Source organism: Bactrocera oleae, chromosome 2 (genome assembly GCF_042242935.1).
Source record: "Bactrocera oleae isolate idBacOlea1 chromosome 2, idBacOlea1, whole genome shotgun sequence".
Classification (NCBI taxonomy): Eukaryota; Metazoa; Arthropoda; class Insecta; order Diptera; family Tephritidae; genus Bactrocera; species Bactrocera oleae.
The window spans coordinates 55,069,029-55,088,860 of NC_091536.1; the positions used below are offsets into that span (position 1 = coordinate 55,069,029).

At 37.4% G+C, this 19,832-nt stretch overlaps 1 protein-coding gene across 3 annotated transcripts in view; it reads right to left on the reverse strand.

The window, feature by feature from the left end:
- Positions 1-133: 133 nt before the first annotated feature.
- The window catches only part of sba (six-banded), a 366,731-nt gene continuing 347,032 nt past the window's right edge, over positions 134-19,832 (reverse strand). Inside the window, exons 5-9 of one of the 3 annotated variants that reach the window (XM_036357846.2) lie at positions 16,070-19,788; positions 15,908-16,001; positions 13,366-13,656; positions 5,745-6,243; positions 134-3,253 (exon numbers count right to left, since the gene is read on the reverse strand). In XM_036357846.2, coding sequence (XP_036213739.2) covers positions 2,719-3,253; positions 5,745-6,243; positions 13,366-13,656; positions 15,908-16,001; positions 16,070-19,788 — 5,138 coding nt within the window. In that variant the 3' untranslated portion in view covers positions 134-2,718. The remainder of the gene's footprint in view (positions 3,254-5,744; positions 6,244-13,365; positions 13,657-15,907; positions 16,002-16,069; positions 19,789-19,832) is intronic. The other 2 variants (XM_036357848.2, XM_036357849.2) reach the window with 2 other exon arrangements.

Consider the following 19,832-nt stretch of genomic DNA (forward strand, 5'->3'; position numbering starts at 1 on the left):
AGTAATATACATATATATTTTTTTTTTGCATAATCTTTCGCATTTTATCATGCCATATGTCCATTTATATTCTCTTGTTTGAAGTCGTTCTGCCAATTTGAATTGTTCAAGCGTCACTTACTTTAGGAAAAACATATATTTTTTTGGTTAATTGCATTTATTTTGAGATTAATAATTTATTTAATGTTCTTTGATAATCTATACATTATTATGTTTCTTTGTTCTGGTTTGCTTGCATACACACTAATACAAGTTAATTATGTATGTTTTTTTTGTGTCTCAATTGCTTTATTGTAACTATTTTGTTTTATTTGTTTTTGCCTGCTTTGATTTAGTAATGACACATTAAATTTTTTTGCCATAATTGTTACTGAGCTTACTGTAGTTATTTTTTCGTATAGATGAACATCTAAAAAGCTAAACTAAAAAAATAACAACAAATTTATTATAAACTAGTAATGTACATATATACTTAATATTTGATTGTTTTTATAAATACAATATATATGCATAATTGAATTTTCGGAAAATTAAATTTTTAGTAGATTCTTTCTAAAAACAACAAAAATTAATACACAAATGTATACAGTGGAATAATTGTTGACTTTTTGTAAATTACATAGTCGATTTATTTATTTGCGTTCTATTTTTGGAGATATATGCATTTTAAAGAAAATTAGATCAAATATTGATATTATTAATAAATAAAATAAATAAATAATAAAAACAAATAAAAGTATGCACAAAACATTTGCGATTCGAGAATAATTATATTACATGATGTTTACGAAAAAATGGTAAAACATTTGAATAGCTTTTTCAATAAACAAGCATATTTTTTGTTTAAAAAATTTAATTAAAGTTGTGCACATTAATGTAAAAAAAAAATTTATACTTTGCTTAAGTTATTCTTTATACCAGTATTTTTCTAACGATTTTAATTAAAATTTTTATTTTTACTTCAAAAATTATATCTTAGCATTTATATTTCACGAATGTTTGTAAATAGGCGTATAAAACCCCAAATATTTGTTAATTGTGTACTATAGATTTTGATTAATCTTTGATTTTGATTATTAGCGTCTTAAATACATTTATTTTTAAATTTGTATTTTTCGCTTCAATTTTTATAATTTTATTATTCTTTTTTGTTTAAATTATTTATTGTTACTGCATACCTTAAGTTTTTTTATCTACAACTATGTTTTTACTGGTCTAAGCTTCTTCAATGGCTTAGTGCTAAATATTTTATCTTATTTTTTGTAAAACTAAATAAAAAAAATTGCAACAAAAACAATGTATTTAGAAACAAACAAGATCTGCATAAAATAAAATGTTAACTTTTTTAAACAAGACTTATCTAAACAATTCAGCATAGTTGTTACTCACTTTTTCATAGCTTTTTTACGTATTTCTGTGTGTATCATAATTATTTATTTAAAATGTATGACTAATTTCCTGTAACAAAACGGTTTTCATACATAAATAAATATATATTTCTGTAGCTACATATGTATGGTGCTTATTTATATTAAAATAATAATTTATTTCCTCATTTGTTTATTGTCATTAGCATTAACTGAAATTCTATTGTAGCATTATTGAAAAATTATTTTCTTTCCTTTTTTAATATTTATAGAAAGCAAAAAAAAAGTGTTGCCAGATTTTATTTTTGTTTTTTTCCAATATGCTTCAAGCATTAGCACGTTTTTAACGCCTAAATAGAAAACGTCAGGGAAAAAGGTTTCTGTTTTTAATAATATATTACAAGTAATTTTTACCTTTAATCTTACATTTTACATGCTTACACAGTAAAGTCAATAACTAACGAACAAAGTACTTCACATACCTCTGCTTTCAATTTGTACAATTAAAATTCATAAAATACTATTACAAATTGATTTTATTGTTTAAATATGCTTAAATATTTGTGTTTTTTATGTTCTCAAAGAAACATACTTATTTACGGTTGCTCCTAAACTATATACAACTATAAGAAATTTTAACGAAATTTGTTGCAACAACTAAATCTTTACAAATTCACAAAAGCGTATTTTCATAATATTCATATTATCTCTTATCATAAAAGTATTGTAATATGATATTTCAATATATTGAAGTATTTCGAAGCTGTTGTTACAATGGAAAAATTCAAATTCAGAACTTTAAACATTTCACTTGTTTATTTATTTACGTTTGGATGTATGCATATAAAACTGTTTGAATAATTCTGCATATACCATATATATAAATATATATGTATGGATATATAAATGCATTACCATACATAAATAATTTTATACGCATTAACACATACATATACTCAAATACCATACATATTGAATTTTTATAAAATACATATATATATGTATGTAAATATGTTTATCATATTTTATTTCATGTTATTTATGATTATTTGTATACACATTTATGCGTAAACGCTACATATGACATGCGTTGCTCAATTCCGTTACTACCTCATCATACATCGCTAGTCAGCTGCCGCTCTCGCCGCACCTTCGTCCACACGCTATGCAAACGCTTTCGGAGGCAGCTCCTTAACTGACGTCGCTGGGCATCTTGCTTAACTCAACGTGTCTCTCCACCATTTATCACTCATTGCTCCGCATCTTTAACGGCGCCCATCAGCTATTTGTTGTGTATGACAAGCGTGTAGGTTTGCATGGACCACGAGACTTGTGCGCACGACTCCCCGTGTCATTTGCCCAGCGCCGAAAGCTGTTGTGTGGTGGCTTGTTGTGCCGACTGCGTCTGTGCGTGGTTGAGCGCCACTGTAGTACCGGTTGTGGTCTTGTTTGGTGAACCGCTGGCTGGTGCCGGTGCCGGGGCTATGCGTATTGGTTTGCTGCGTGGCGCTGTAGCTGTTGTTGGTGGTGCGCTGAAGCTGTTCTGCGTGCTGGTGGTGGTGGATATAGCGTGTGTGGGTCCACCAGATGTTGGCACAGTTGCATAACCACCGCAGGCGGTGGCGGCAGTGCTGCCAGTAGTATTGTTACAGTTGTTGTTGTGTAGACGCTGCATGGTGTTGCTGTGGCGCTTATTGCGATTTGGACTGTTCGAATTATTGTTGGGCGTTGTGCTTGTGGTCGATGAGGCTGTTGCCTGCTGCAATTGCTTACTGGTGACTGTTGCGTTCACAAATGTTGTTGTTGTCGAAGTAGCTGAAATACGATCCAATTCAGTCATTGCCTCTTGAATGGCACGCTCGAGTTGTGAATTCAATTTTCGGCTCCTTTTTGTATATGAATTTGTTTTTGGTTTAATTTTTGTAATTTTGTGGCGAGCCAATTGGGGAAATGTGTGGAATGTGTTGTTTTGATTTGTATTTGGGATATTTGGTGGTGGGATTATTTGTTGTTGTAGACAATTGATGGCAATTTATTGATTTTGTTGGTGGTGTGGAGTTGGATACATTCAACATGTACACACACATAGACAAATATTCACATGACATGTAATCAGCGGGTTGGAAGGAGTAGAAAAATCAATAAAAAAAAATCAATTATTAAAACAATAAACAGTTATTTTGCACATTTTTAAACATAAGAATAGAATAAAAAGATATTTAGCTATGCAAAGTCCGCATTTGAAAAATTATGCTTTTGAGTTTAGTGTTTGCATATTTGCAAACAAAATAGGAAATAGTTCACAATTTAACTAATAAGTGCATTTAATTTCGTAGAAATTAAAAATAACTACAAAAGTTATTGGTAAAAAATATAATAGTAAGCAAATATATATAATATTTCTACATAAAGTTGCAATCGAAAAATTTAATAATAATTATATTAAAGTAAATAAATAAATAAATAAAAAATTCGAAATAATAATTAATACCGTTTGAATCTATATATTTTGCAGCATTCCGGATATAATATTCTAACTTATATACTTTACGTATTCAACAACATCAAGTGCAATTAAAAATAATTTACTAAAAAATACTTATACAGTTATAATAAGCTTCAAAACATATTTCTTTAACCGAAATTGTTGAAAATATCGCTGATCGCGCAAAAAATACAAACAGACTAAATTTTTGTAGGCTTTTGGGCTTCTTGGTTTTTGAGCTTTTCGTATATACCCTTCAATATTGAAGGGTATATACGAAAAGCTCAAAAACCTAAGCAAAGCGAACAATATTAAAAAAATCAAGAAACAACTTTATCTTCGGTTGCCCTTCACAAATACAAAACATTTTATACAAGAACTTGGTTTTCATCGTTCGGCTTGTATGGCAGCTATACGCTATAGTGCTCCGATATGGACGGTTCCGGCAAATGAGCAACTTCTTGGGGAAAAAAGGGCGTTTGCAAAATTTTCGATCGATACCTCGAAACTGAGGGTCTAGTTCTGGTATATACAGACAGTCGGACCGACATTTGTATATGTAAGTATATACTTTAGAGGGCTCTTTCTGGGTGTTACAAACATCGTGGAAAACTTATGTATACCCTACTCAAGGTATAAAAATAGTTGAAGAGAGAACATGCTTAGTTTTGTTATCCTACGTATAGGGCAAACGATAAGTTAGAATAATAAAATAAAATTACTTTAGGAACCCGAAACTTTCGTTGTCGAAAGAGGTGTATTCTAAATTTTTTCATGTCGTCGATTTATGTGTTTTTTCACGATACATACAGTACATTACAGATGGTATCTGAAGATTGAGTAAAAAGAAAAAAGCGCCAGCGTTTGTTCTGTCGCGAAAACATAAAAAACTCGACAATCTTCTGGTTCTTTTTGGTTAAGGGTCGGTTACGCCAGCCTAGGATTTTCAACACATACGACATTTTTTTCGCCTAAGGTAACTTAAGGGTTCTAAAAATTATTCAACTGAGAGAATAGTAAAAAACTCCGTTTAAAATAAGTCAGCTAGAGTACGTAAAATTTGAAAAGCGATTGTTTCTCATTTTTGAAATCGGGCGAAGATATTACTTCACATTAACATTGTCTACTTTTTCTTGTTGTTAATGCAACTTTTTTTGCACAACAATTTACTGCTAATATTTTCGGTCAAATATTTAACTTTTTTTTACAAATCCGTCATCTTGCGGAAAATTAATGTAAGGCTAAAAAACTTAAATAAAGAAGTAGTAAGATTAGTAGATTACGATCCCGAAATTTTATTTATGAAGCTTTTTTTTTCTTAATTGTGATAAATGGGCAATAACATTTCTTTATAAAATCCAAAAAAGTTAAATTTGAAAACTTTCCTCGAATGACAAATGAAAGAGCTCTAAAATTGTTTACATTTTACAACAAAATTTACAAAACAATTTCAACATATGAGAATATAACTTGCTTTTTTTACCTATATAGTTTCCACTAGATAATTTAAGTGTTTTTTTCATGGATGGCGTGATTACAAGTAGCAACACATTCTCAAAAAGTTAGAGGTAAAAAATCAGTGAACTCGATTATAAGTAGGGCTAAGGTGCGAATAAAAAGCTCTTAAAGCTCAAATATATCATATTTCTGCATAGTCATGTAGTCAGTTTCGAAACCATACGCAACCGTGTTATACGGTGAATATCAATATGTAAAAAAAAAGCAAGGACTTTATTTTCAAAATCAAGTTCCCACTTAAGATTATATTTAACCTAGTTAATTAGTAGACTGTTAAAATCTTGAATATCAATTTTCGTTTAGAGTAGCACATGTAGTAAACTTCGTATCCTAAGTACTTTACTAAACCTTTACAAACTAACTTAAGTGCTCACTTTCTGGTATCCTTTTGCGCTTTATGATGCGCCTCCAGACCATCAGAGAGACTGTGTAACGAAGTTATCGCTATTAGTTCGGTTATGATACGACCACCACCACTGAACCACTGCACCCAAACTGCTAGCTCACCATTAGCGGTTTGTGATTGCTCATCGGTTTCCACATTCACCACTTTACCTGGCCAGGCGGGATAACCGCGCGATGGACCCCAAATCAATTCACCAATTGCAAATGTTTGTGTCGCTGTGGTTGTTGTTGCCACTGCCGTTGCTGTGACGCGTGTTGTTGCTGGCACTACGGTGGTGTCAGCAGTCAATTCTGTGATATTGGTGGCGGTGTTGCGAGTGGCGCGGGTGGCACGAGCCCGTAACAGTTTGTTTGGCGATTTTTGTTGCGATTTACGGTTTCTTGGGTTGTTGGTTGTAAGTGTGGCTAGTGTTGGTGGTGGTGTGGTTATTGTTTTGGTTGTAGTTGTTGGCGAATTTCTTGGCGACTCTACGAATTGATGAGGTTATTTAAAACAAATTGTTGTCTGCGCAAATCTGGGCTTGATTATCGATACTATTTATTTTTCGATGGTTTTTAAATGGGTGAGTTAAATGCGAAGAGTTTTGTTATCTTATGAAATTGAAGGACATCATGTGGTGGTATATTAATTTGAGTTAATCGACAGACAGATGAGGAATGAAATTAAGTTGCGTGAAACAAGGAATTTCACTCCGTATAAAAGCCATCACCAATAGTCTCTTGTTTAGCTAGACATATTGAATTTATATACATTTGGTATTGTACAAGTAATATGTGTAGTAATGCCATTAGCCATGGTATTAATCCCAAGTATGAGTAGATTCAGTGTTTAAGTGGTTGAAGTGTACACGAAATGTTAGAAAAATTATAGTCTTTTTGCAAATAGTCACGAAGTATTCTTATGTATGTATGTACCTACATCGGTATATTTTCGCCTTCTCTTCCGCCTAAAGATATGTATATTGACAGTTATATCACTAAATGTACGGTGTTATTTACATAATATACGTATATCGCTTATACTTTTCTCTAATGAGATCAAATATCTCCAAACAATCCTCAACTCGTAACTTTAAAAGAGAGATTTCATCATAGCTGTTAATCGAATGAAGCAAAAGCCGGAAACTTTTAAAGTTAATATAAATCTGTAATGATTGTAAACGAGTACTTAAACTATGTGGCAATCGAAGGGTTAAACAGAGGTCTAAGACGCACACTTCAAATGCTCAGCTAGCCTCGCAAAGGTTATATAAGTTCAGTTAAAAAAAAATTAATGTTCTATTCGAGGATCTAATACATTTTTCTTTTCTCTGTAAAAAACAATTAGTTATCAGAAAACCCGAAAAAAATTGGAGCTATTAGTAGTGTTGTTGAGAATACAAATAATCGGCCCTATTCCCGTTGTCGTTTCCAAGATGTTTCTGTTGTCACCGTCGCTTCGTTTCTATGTTCGTATTATTGAGGTATATCCCAAAGCCAAAGAAAAGTTATAGAAATTTTAAATTAAAATGAAGAAAGTATGATAACGACCAATAGTGTCATTACATCTGACGTTGTTAATTGGCGTTTTGAAGAAAATATGGTATTTGAACCTTTTTGTAATTTTAAGTACATAATAAATAAGTATTTTTTTGCATTAAGTCGTTTCGAAATATTCAACGGTTTAATCCCCTTTCTAAACTCTTTGGCATACGCAGGATTTTTCTCAGTAATTATTTGTATTCATGTTTTCATTTCACTTCAAATAATCGCGCTCGTTTCTATCTCTCTCTCAATTACTACAACGACAAAGGACGGCTCTTTCTATGTCGTTATCATAGTCGTTTCAAAATAGCGAATATCAATTTATTTTCGATTTTCCAACAGGAATGCCACATAGCTGTTTTTATTTTGTTTTAAAACTAAAACAACAACGGCAATAGGGCTGAATATATAAAGATGTGCTAGTTGTAGTCCTAGAAGAAGGATGATTCCACAATCTTCGCCATCTACCGCAGAGTTAGTCTTCTTAATAATGGATTCGAATTTTTTGAGTGTAAATAGAGTTCGTCGACACTATCCGAACTGCTACAAAACTACAATAGGTTTTGAAATAATTGTTTATACAGGGTGGCCCACGAATCGTACCGAAAAGAGGGTTTGTATAGTGCAGCGGTACCATGCTTTGCAGTCCGTCATTTCCGTCCCATTCCGGAATTCAGACGTAATTTTGGCGGCACACCCCCGAGTAGATGGACCATTATGAGAATGGTAAACATGTTTGCTGAATCTGGAAGTATTGCAAGAATACGGTACCATCGAGATCCGTATGTTCGTGTTCAAGAAACAATCGCGTCTGTTGAATCGTCAATTCAGGCAAATCCAAGAGTTTCGACTAGCAACTTAACGGCGCAACTTGTAGTTAGCAGACGGTCATTAAAACGGATAATCATGAATTAAATCTGTTTCCGTACAAAGTTCAAATAACAAGCCGGTTGAACCCTCCAGGTTTGCCTATTCGTCTGGAATTTTGCCAAAAAACGACTGAAATGGCCGAAGAAGACAATAACTTTATTAATTGCCTGTTTATGTCTGATGGGGCCCATTATGATCTAAACGGAAATGTCAACAAGCATAATTGCCGTATATGGAGTGAATCAAATCCCGAAATAAACCACGAGACGGAACTGCACTCCGAACGAGTCACTGTGTGGAGCGCAGTTTCAGCAAGGTGTATTGTCGGGCCATACTTCTTTGAAGAATACGGTGTAACAGTAACTGACAACGGATACCGTTCTTTAAAGACGTTTAATGAGCCTTTCTACCCAGAACTGCTCTGAAGATTCCTTTCAATAACGTTTGGTTCCAGTAAGATGGAGAACCTGCACACATAGCCAGACCAGTTATTGCGGAGCTTCATCGAAAATTTGAAAACAAATTAATATCACGAAATTCCACTTTCCGCTGGCACACAAGGTCACCTGACCTGACTGCACCAGACTTTTTTAATGGGGTTATGTTAAGCAAGAGGTGTACAAAATAAAATCCAGAAATCTGACGGAATGGAATCAGTCCATTAAATCATTAATTGAGGCAATCCCAACTTCAACCCTTCAGGCCGCAATGAATAATTTTGTCGCATATGCGTGTCATTTACGGTCCATAATTTTAAAAATAATTAATATATATTGTAGAATAAAATAAAATTTGCTATACAATAAAAAGAAAATAAATGTAATGCATGGATTAAAACAAAATTATTACGGTTTGTTTTTGTAGCACGATTTGTGAGCCACCCTGTAGCTGAAATATGTCTGCGTACATATTGATGTCCTAAGAAAGTCCAGCGTAGTAAAACCCATCATATAATGATGGCTGCTTAATTTCTAAGAATACATTCAGAATCCTCAGAATTAAAGGTATTAAATGCCATGCCGCTACTGCTTCTTTCTAATTCTCTATTATGAACCATTAGTTATTTCTTACTACATCTTTTTTTGCAGCTAATATGGACTTAATTCCGCAGAAACATAAGATGAGTAGGCAAAACGTAATTCAAAAGGCAAATTATTGACTTCCAGAAAGGTTCTATTTATTGTAATATAAAAATATATTATTTAAAAATACATAGTGCTGAAATTTACAATTCCTCATTGATGTTGGAGTTCGAAGAGGAGCAATAACAGTGGAATAATTGAGGATGAAAGATTGCTGTTGCAGTACAATAAAATAAATGCATAACTGCTTCACAGGAGAATATAACTTATGTATATACAAATACATATATACATATATGTATGAATGTACATATGTAACTACAACCAATTCTTTGTACAGTATTTATGATTCGCAAGCAAATTCAGTTTATGTGCTGATTATTTCGTTTACGCAACCTCGTTTTCAATGCCTCAAATGATGATCGACTTATTTTTTTTTGGAAACACATTTTTGTTTCTACCTATGTACAGGTTGGTTGTGAAGTTTCTGCTTGTATTTTGGGCTGGTGAATTTAAACGTGGTCGTACTAGGCTTGAAGACGATCCACGCAAACGACGGACAAAAACCTCCAGAACTCATTGAGCAAGTTCATAATATTGTTAGTGAAGACCGAAGTTTGTCAAAGCTTGAAATTGCTAATGCCATAGGCATCTCAGAAGTTAGTGCCGCACATATTAGGTTGGCCGTTATTTCCCTTCCGTTTTTTGTCTTTTGAATTTCGCGGCTATGTACAAAGCGCTACAGATCTCGTATCTGGCAACACTATACATAATTTGAAAGGTCTTGACATAACCTACAAAACAACGCTATGCATGATTAGTTTGGATATTGCGTTCAACAGTTATAGACGTGTAAGCATGGAGTTCACTAACGCCGAAATTCGCGCTATTTTAAAGTTTTCCTTCGTTAAAGGCAAATCCGCTAGAGAAACGTTCCGTGAGATTAATGGTTTTTTTGGGGGATGGTACTCTATCACTTCGAACCGCGGAAGAATGGTTTCGACGATTCAGAGCCGGTGAAAACGACACCATGGATAAGCCAGCCGGCGGAAGACCTGTGACGACAAATACCGATCAAATCATGGAATACATCGAGTTAGACCGGCATATGGCATCTCGTGACATCGCCCAGGAGATGGGAGTTAGTCACCAAACCATTTTGAACCATCTACAGAAGGCTGAGTTCTACATCTTTTACGTGGAGTATTTAATATGAAAACGTTGTTTGGAAAGTTAGTGCCGCACATATTAACAGTTCAACAAAAACTGGATCGAAAACAAATTTCTCAGCATAATTTTAAGCGTTTCAAGCAGAATAAAACCGATTTCTTGCGTCGTTTTATAACTATGGATGAGACTTGGATCTACTATCATGTACTTAAATCGAAACAAGGACGTTTACAGTGGACTGAAGCTGGTTGTTCAGCTCCAAAGCAGGTGAAGTCACAACGATTAGCAAAGTTATGGCATCAAAGAAATTTTGTTGATTGATTACCTGCAGAAAGGTAAAACAATCAACTCTGAATATTATTGCAGCCTTTTGGATCAGCTGGATGAAAATAAAGTCGTGATCGTGATAAAAGATCACTTTTCATCAAGACAATGCACCTGTGCACAAAGGTGTTTTAACATTGACAAAATTCAACGAATTAAAGTGCGAATTGCTAGTAATACTAGTCCATACTAATATTATAAATGTGAATGTAAGTATGTTTGTTACGCCGAATCCACTTAACCGATCAGTATGAAACTTTAAACACATATACTAATGGTATTAGAAAGGACATAGGATAAGTATTATTAAAAAATATATAAATTTTTTACGGATTGTGCAAAAAATTATTTCGGAAGATCATATCTGTTTGTAAAATAAGTTTGAAAATTAAAAAAAATTATTTTGGCATATGTAGGGTTGTTTGTCGAAAAATGTAAGAAAACAAAAATGCATCAAAAGCGCAATTCAGAGGAATACCACCATCACCACCATAATGATATACAGTATGTATTTTGTTTTTGTTTTGTTAGTAATCTTTGATATTTATTTAAGGTATTCAATGCGAGCGGAAAGAGAACCATTAAAGCTAGAAATCAGATACGACAGCTTCGTTGCGTCACTTTTGATTGGCCTAGGCCTAGGTGTATCGAAAAACATCCACTCTAAAACCGTCATGAACGAAGGAACGAGGTAAGCTTTGTTTACAACTACTATTAATGAGGCCAGAGAGTAGTTATTGAAAAGATAAGCATAAATTTCGCTGAGAAAGTAACTGTTTGCTGATGGAAAAAATTTTAGTATTTGATATTCATCATCAGAGAAGCCGACCTGCGGCAAAAAAAAACTTTGTTTAATATCTATATTTGCAATCCCTTTTAGAGAAAGCAATAGCTTTTATTCTCTTGTTTCTCAGCCAACAATTATAACTAGAATGATGAATGCAGTTTTGAATTATTTTCTATGTTGATGTGTATGTATATTATACTATACGACTATAATAATAAATTACGAAGTACACTTAAGATTAAATGTGACTCGGACTAGTCCATATAAGCTGCGCGAACAAATTTGCAAACTGTGCAACTAGGACGCTATTGCTGCTGAGGCAGAGTATCGAAGAAGACGTGTATGAGTCTATCCGCCATCGCGCGCAACAATTGTAGCTGTTTTGCAGAAGGATCTTGGTTTGCGGGCTTAAAATATCCAACTCGTGCAAGAATTGAAGCCGAACGCCCACTAAGCGCGTCGCACGTTCGGTGAATGGGCCCAAACAGATTGTCACCGATCCCGATTTTAACAAAAAAAAGTTTGTTAAGCGATGAAGCTTTGTTGAATAAATAAAATTGTCGCATCTAGAGTAATGATAATCCACATCAAAAATGTTAGAGTCAATGGGAAATTCTATAGAGACATGATTAAGGACTTTTTCGTGCCTGAATTGGAGGATGTTAATGTGGACGGCATTTGGTTTCAACAAGACAGCACTGCGATCCATATAGACAACAAAACAATCAATTTATTGAAGGCAACTCCGCATTACCTCGCGTTGTGGGTTTGTCGCGGTCACCAAGATCGAGCGGTTTAACGCCGCTGACTATTTTTAGAGGGTTATGTAAAGCCACTTGTCTACGTAGATAGGCCCGAGAAGATTGACGATTTGGAAGGGAATATTCGGTGCGTTATTGCTGACATACGGCCCCAATTGCTGCAAAAAGTGGTCGAACACCAGAGCCAGCCGCAGCGGTCACTTGCCCGAAATAATTTTTAAAACAAAGTGGTAAGCCCTTATCTTTATAGTAAAGTTACATTTTTGGCGATAATTTTATATGTATGTACCTATGTATATCTGACCGGCAACTTTAAGTTTTAGAGGTTTGGTGATTATTGTCCAATATTGTAAGACAAAATTACATAATCACCCACCAAAATCTCATATCTTCTATTTGTTTACCAAAACTAGTTTCATTTTGATATATTTTAAGAAGTCGGCCTAGAAAATGTTTGCGAAATTATTTCGTAATAAAAGCTTAGATTACACCTGTACTATTAGTAATATATGAGCACAGAAAGGTTTATATTGACATGCATTAGTTATTTAAGATTTATTTAATTGTGAGGCGATTTCGCTATAATGCATTAGGCATAACGATGAAATTTATCACATGCGAACAAACATAAACGCAGATAATAAAGCAAAAAAACAAAAATATGCCAATCACCGTTAACAGTAAGGAAACGAATACAAGGAAGATGAGTCAGGATATTTCCAAATATGTACTGATATACTTATAGGTCTAAAAATATGTATTTAAAATATGTGTGTTTTAGAAAGTATTAATGTGTGTATTCATTCATTCATGTAAGATTACTAAATATGGTAACTTATGTATGAAATGTGAGATTTTCGTTATTCGCTTTGTTAGTAGACTTTTAATAGAGCCTAAAAATTCAATTCACAATTACAACAAGGATAACAAGAGTATCAACAACATGTGCATACAAAAATTTATCTCATCTGTACGCTGTTAACAGTAAAAATTAACGAATGCATGAACTGTAACTGATGCGACAGCGCTGCGCCATTTGATTAGCGGACTCGGCTTGCGACAGACTACTTACCGTGCGAATCGGGCTTAATTACAAAATCCTGGTGAAGAGAATGATGTTGTTGCATCTGCTGATGTTGCTGTTGACGTTGTTGTTGCTGTAGCTGAAGTGTAGTGGCCAAAGCTGTAGATGTCGGGGCTGAGGTGATGGTAAAGCCAATGCCACCGGCTGCGGTTCCACCGCCGGCATTAATAATACCGCCACTTGCGCCCACATTCTGCGGCGGTGTTTGTACGCGTCGTATCTTCGCTTCTGACGGCTTGTATATGCTTGTGGTTTGATATGCGCTTGACATAACAAGTCCTGATTGAGCATGATGGCAGCACAAACAGTAGCCATAGCGATGAGGCAGGCGGGAAAGAGAGAGGGAATAAATAAAAAAAATGGAAATTTATTTGAAAAGTCAGTTTGTCGGCAAAGAGTGTTGAAGCGAAAGGTAATATTTACTAAAAATCATAAATTGCCGTAAGTAAATAAACACCGTATACATACGTATGTACATACATATATATATCTATGTATTATATATACGAGTATATGTATTGTAGCAGGTATGTGTGTGTACAGACGCAATTGTATCGACAATATGGTATATTGTTATTATCAGCATGAGCAGGCGAAAATTATCGCAAAGCCGTGCGGCAACCAAAAGTGCTGATGTTTCATTCTTGCCTCTAATACGCTTAGCTCTTGCGCCTTTCTTCACTGTCTTCTGTACTTAGCTTTTACGGCACTCAAATGTATTTGAGGTTGATTGCGGCTGGGATAAGCGTATAATAACTGCGTCGCAGTATCCACATACATATATACAGAGAAATTTGAACCCGTTTGAGCATGAACGCGACTTAATGTAGCCAGAGCTTTGGCGCTTCCACCGTTGCGACGATGGTGGTGGTATCTGCTAATAGAGCGTACAATTTACAAGCCTACTTATTTTTAACGATTCTTCGCTTCATGCTTATCTTCCCCCGCTACTGCCACTTTACGTTTTGGCCTTTTAGCCCTCGTTCACCGTTGCTTCCTCCCGCATTTTCTGCCGTCTGCACCTATTCAGAGCACACTTAGAATAGTAGGATAGTAGGTTGCGTGCGCGTATAAATGTCGATTGGAATTTAATGTTGCGCTTAACGTCTTGATTTCTTCATTGAATGTGAGTAGCATAAAATGTTCCCCACCCCACCTGCGGCAAATCTTTTGTGAACTGTGTATTTCACTGCGCTTCAAAAATATGTTCGATTTTTTGCCGTTTATGTGTTTGTATGAATGTGTTTTTATCAGACAAGCATAAAAATGCCCTAAGGATGTTGTATGATACATATTTTATTGGTTTCTCCTATGCATAGCTACAATACGTTCGTGCTTTTTGCGTGCGTTTTTATTGCTTTCATTGTACTTTCCCGAATTATAGCCTTTTGGTAAATGTGATAGTGTGTGTGCGTCTGTTATGTGTAGTTGCATAGGCGTGCGAGTGGATTGTACGTGGTTAAAAGACGATTTTACGAGTGCATTAGGTCTCCATTTTAAAACATTTTATGCTCGCGCTATTCGAATTTAATACCGTTTTCGCAGTTTTTATGTAAAAGGTGTCGAGGTATTGCAATTATTTTTTCATATTTTCGAAGCAAAAGTGCGAGGTTGCAACGGAATAGATAGAGACACTTTAGATACTCTTATGATAAATAAGGCTATGTAATATATTTTTATGACATCAAATCATATTTTAAAAGATATAAGAGTTGAAAGCTACATATGTGGCGTATATGCCGGTCACATGATTAAAAATTTGTTTGTTGGCTGACTTTCCGGATCTAAAGTTTCTGATTGTTCACACGATGAATGCAGTTTAGCCTCAGTTTAAATGCCTAAAAATTGGAAACAAGACGCTTCGAAAAAAAGAGACTTTTGGTGAAATAGTGACTAATTTCTCAATTTAGCCTCCTTTTAGTTCGATGCACTTGGCATAGCGTCTGAAAAATGGCTTTCAGTTTCCTCCCATTCAAACACTTCTCTGAAGGGATCTCACGGTTGCGGCTGCTGTTCGGCACCTATCGCGCTGATATGATTCATATGGGCGTGGCTCAACAAAAACCGATAGTCGTCATTGAAAGAGAAAATCGCTGTATACAGTATCCAAGCGATTTCTTCGATTTCGCCGTGCGATTCCCTTCCAAAATTAAGATTATAATCACCGAATGATATTGCGCTTTTTTAAAGAAAAATTATGATTCCATTTCGGCGATAGTAAATTTTTCTTGCGATTATGTGGTCATAAGTCTTTGAGGCTAAGTAGTTATCGAACCTAACCAAAAGTATGAGTTATTCTAACGAAGACAACACTTTTTCGGTTCACACTCTAGTTGGAAGTTTATAATTTTTTCACAGACTCTATTGAGCATCAAAGTCAACGTGATATATATAATTTTTGGGCAGATTTGTATGTTAAATTGTATATGATTTATTATATTGTTAATGTAAATGGTTTCTCAGTTATATATTTTAAATCTCTTTAAATTCGATGCAATAGCATTGTGCAAGCTTGCATTTGCACTCGTACCTTTCTCAGCGTCCGTAGTCGATGGAGACTGCCGACTGTCAGCACTCTGTGGCGAGGCGGAACCATCCGGTTCTGAGCTGGATACACATTGTACCTGCAAACGGAAGGGAATGAGTTTAGTAATCGATTAAATGCAAACAAATAATAATTTTTTTATTCCACCATATCACTGCCACCACTGCGATGACTGGGTGGGCGCTCTGGGCTGCGAGGGCTATGGGTGGTGGTGTCCGGTGGACTAGCTACCACCGAACGCTGACCACTGCGACTTGACGAAGTCAACGATGACGTGGTTGCTGACGAAGACGACGTGGCTGATTCCATAACGATGTGCTCAGAGCTCAGCATGGTTATATGTTGTTGCTGATTTGAGTGATGTTGTTGCTGTTGGTGCATTGCAGCGGTGGCCGGTTGAATAGCTACGTGATGATGGTGTTGTTGCTGCTGTTGTGCTGACACGTGCTGCTGCACTTGCACCTGCGGCTGTGACTGTTGTTGCTGATGCTGTTGTGCTTGTGGATGTTGCTGCACTTGTATGGTCGCATTCTGCTGCATGTACGTGGCTGTACCGGCCTGTTGTTGTGCCGTTGGCATAACCAAACCCATTGGTGTTGAATAAATTTGTCCGATCGGACTCAATTGCCCATTGCTGCCTACAATGAATTGTTGTCCGGTGGCCGTGGGCGAAATGAATTGTTTATTTTGGGGTGAGGGTGTGCGCAACATCATTGTTGTGCCTTGCGGTGTGGTGGTGAGTATGCTCGGCCCGCAAGCGCCCACATTCTGTATTTGCAGCAATGTGGTGTCGGGTGCCATCACCAGACCGGTGGGCACAATTAATTGCTGCCCAATGAGATTCATTGGTTGTATGATTTGACCATTCTGTAAGATAATTTGTTGTGGTTGTGTCGATGTAGCGGTAGCTGACTTATTGACTACAATGCCCTGTATACCAGGGTTAAGTTGAAATTGTTGCTGATACTGTGGCGCAGCGGAAGCGATTTGTACAACTTGCGGTTGTGGCGGAGGTGGTGGTTGCGACTGCTGTACGGCAACGGCTGCAGCGGCAGCGGCTTGTTGCTGTATAATCGCCGTTTGGTTTGGTATAGTTGGTGAAATTTGTGGCGAAAGGCTCGTGATGGGCGTGCTGGTAGGTGAGACACTGCCAGTGGAACTCTTACGTTTCTTCGCACGTCTCTTCACATCCGGCGATGTGATAATAATGCGTTGAGCCTGCGCTTGCTGCTGCGTCTGTGGGCTCTGCTGGGTTTGTTGTACGTAGGCTGTAGTTCCATCGGCCTGTTGAACAATCTGACTAACCACTTGACCATCCAGCGTGGCGAATTGCTGCTGAGCAGCAGGCTGCTGCTGCTGTTGGATAACATAGCCACCGTTAGGTAGCGTATTCAAGACGACCGCTTGCTGCCCGTGCAACAGGCCTGTTGTAGCCGTAGCGGCGTTCTGTGTGGTGGTTAACAGTTGATTGCCGGAAATTAGTTGCTGACCGCCAGCATGAATAATATTGCCGGTATTGGCAGTTGTCGCCAACGCCACTTTAGTCCCATTGCTTGTAGTTAGTATATTCTGACCAGCTGAATTTAAAATAACTGTAGCAGGCTGCAATTGTGTAGTAGTGGTTGTGGCACCCGCTGTGGACGCTTGACCTACAATGTAGCCACCTTGATGTTGATGCTGCTGTCCATTTTGTAGTATGATGCTGCCATTTGCGGTGGTCAGCTGTTGGGGACCGCCCAGCACTTCCAGTTGGTTCTGTGGGTGGTGCTGATGTTGGATGATAACGTTGCCGGTTGTCGTTTGCCCAGCACCACTGCCTGTGCCGTTGCTATTGGCAGCTGTGGTGATCAGCAGTTGCTGCTGGCCTTGCGCTTGCTGCTGCTGCAATTGTGCAGTGGGTTTGCCATTAGTCGGCATAACAATTAACTGTCCAGTGGAGGTCATGATGATTTGACTTGTGGGTAGCTGTAGTGGAATTGTGTTGTTGGGCTTCTGTACTGTGGCTTGCAACTTTTGCGGTTGTGGGGGCGGAGCAAGCGTGTCTAAATGCTGCTGGCTAGCGCTTATTGTGTGTGTTGTTGCTGCGGCTGTAGTTGTAGTGGCGGTTGTTGTTGTAATGGCGCGGCTAGCGGCTATGGATGTGAGAGTATTGCGCGCAAGCGCTATGCGTTGTGGTTGTTGTTGCTGATGCTGTTGTTGCGGTGCCTGGCGTATAATGCGTATCTGCTGTGTGTGTTGCTGTTGTGGCGGCTGTTGTTGTACACGCATCTGTACTACCTGATTGGAGTTGGCTTGCGACGTGTGTTGTTGCTGCTGTTGCATTGGCGATGGCGATGCAGTCATTTTGGAGGAAGAGGCGCGTGAGCTGCCCGACTCGACAGAATCAGCTGGAGATGGACATGGCAATGGGCTCTCATTGCTTGTTGATATTGCACCGACCTGTTCTGGTCTTGGCGTATGACGATGTGACTCGGGTATGGAGCGCGCAAAGGCGGTGCTTGAGGAGACCGGCGATTCTTGCGCGGTTGGCACAAGATTCAGCTTCTGCGAATGTTGCTGTGGTTGCGTTTGTTGTTGCCTATATACCATGTTTTGTTGTTGCATGAGTTGTATTTGTTGTGGTTGTTGCTGCTGCTGTTGTAACTGCATCTGTTGTTGTGGGTGTTGTTGAGGCTTCAAAGTGAGCGTGAAATTTGCACCACCATCAGCAGCCATTGAGGTTGGCACTATCAGCTGACCGTTGATGGAAACCAGATTCATTGGCTTTAGTTGCTGGTTTTGCTGTTGCTGTTGCAGTTGAGCCTGCTGCTGTTGCTGTGGCACATGCACTTGATTAGCGGTTACAATGATTTGCTGTGGATGAGTGCCAATTTGTTGACTTTTACGTTGCTGCAGCTGCTGTTGTTGCGATTGCTGCTGTTGTGGTCGGTAAAACATGGTCTCCTGCTGCTGCTCTTGTATCTGTGCCTGATAGTGTGCCACACCATTTTGCACATAAACTTTCTTGGCATAAGTGCCTTGTGGTTTCTTATCACAAATTGAAGTGCCTGTCGTTTCCTGCGGCATATGCCGCATATTTTGTTGCATTGTTGTATTGACATTACCGTAAGCAATGTTGTTGTTGCCACTTGCCATATGCCTCAGCTTAATCTGCTTATCTTCCTCAGACACGCTTTCATAGCCATCAGTGTCGTCGGCATCACCCCCATTATCAGCCATTTCTGTGTCATCCTGAGCACATGCATCGGCTTCGAGCTCGTCGTCTTCCTCTTCCTCGTCTTCGTCGTCGTCTTCGTCTATAGCAACATTCATCATTGAGCTGTGCAGCAGCGCTGTCTGTTGCTGCAGGTATCCTGTGGGATCATCTTTAAAATTCGGCTGCTGTTTCTTCACCGGCGAAGCGAGTGAGCGCTTTATGTAGCGCGTTGTGTTTTGTTGATGGCTCATGCCACTGCCGCCGCTGGCGGTCGTCCAAGTGGGCGTTGCCACATTGTTTTCTTCGCCAGCAATTGTGGTTATCGCATTTGTTGTTGTAGTAGCAGCTTGCGGCAATGGTGGCACACGTTCAGCATCTTTGGGCCACATTTTGTTGTCTGTTTTAAGTGAGTTGGGCATTTGTTGTTGCTGTTTTATTTTGATGTCTGCATTGTTTGTCACATTCTTTATCACATTTTGCTGTTGCTGTTGTTGTTGGTGCTGCTGATAATGCACCTGTGCAGGCGGCATCATTTTATTAGGGTTTTGACTAGCTTGTTGTTGTACATTCGTGTTGACTGCTATTGTTGCACTTACGCTAATATTAGTAGCTGTGGACATTGAAGACGACGCTATGCTGCCATTGTTAGCCAACTTGCCACTTTTAATGTCTGAAAATAAAAGATAAACAGGGAAAAAGTGAGCATAAGCGGGT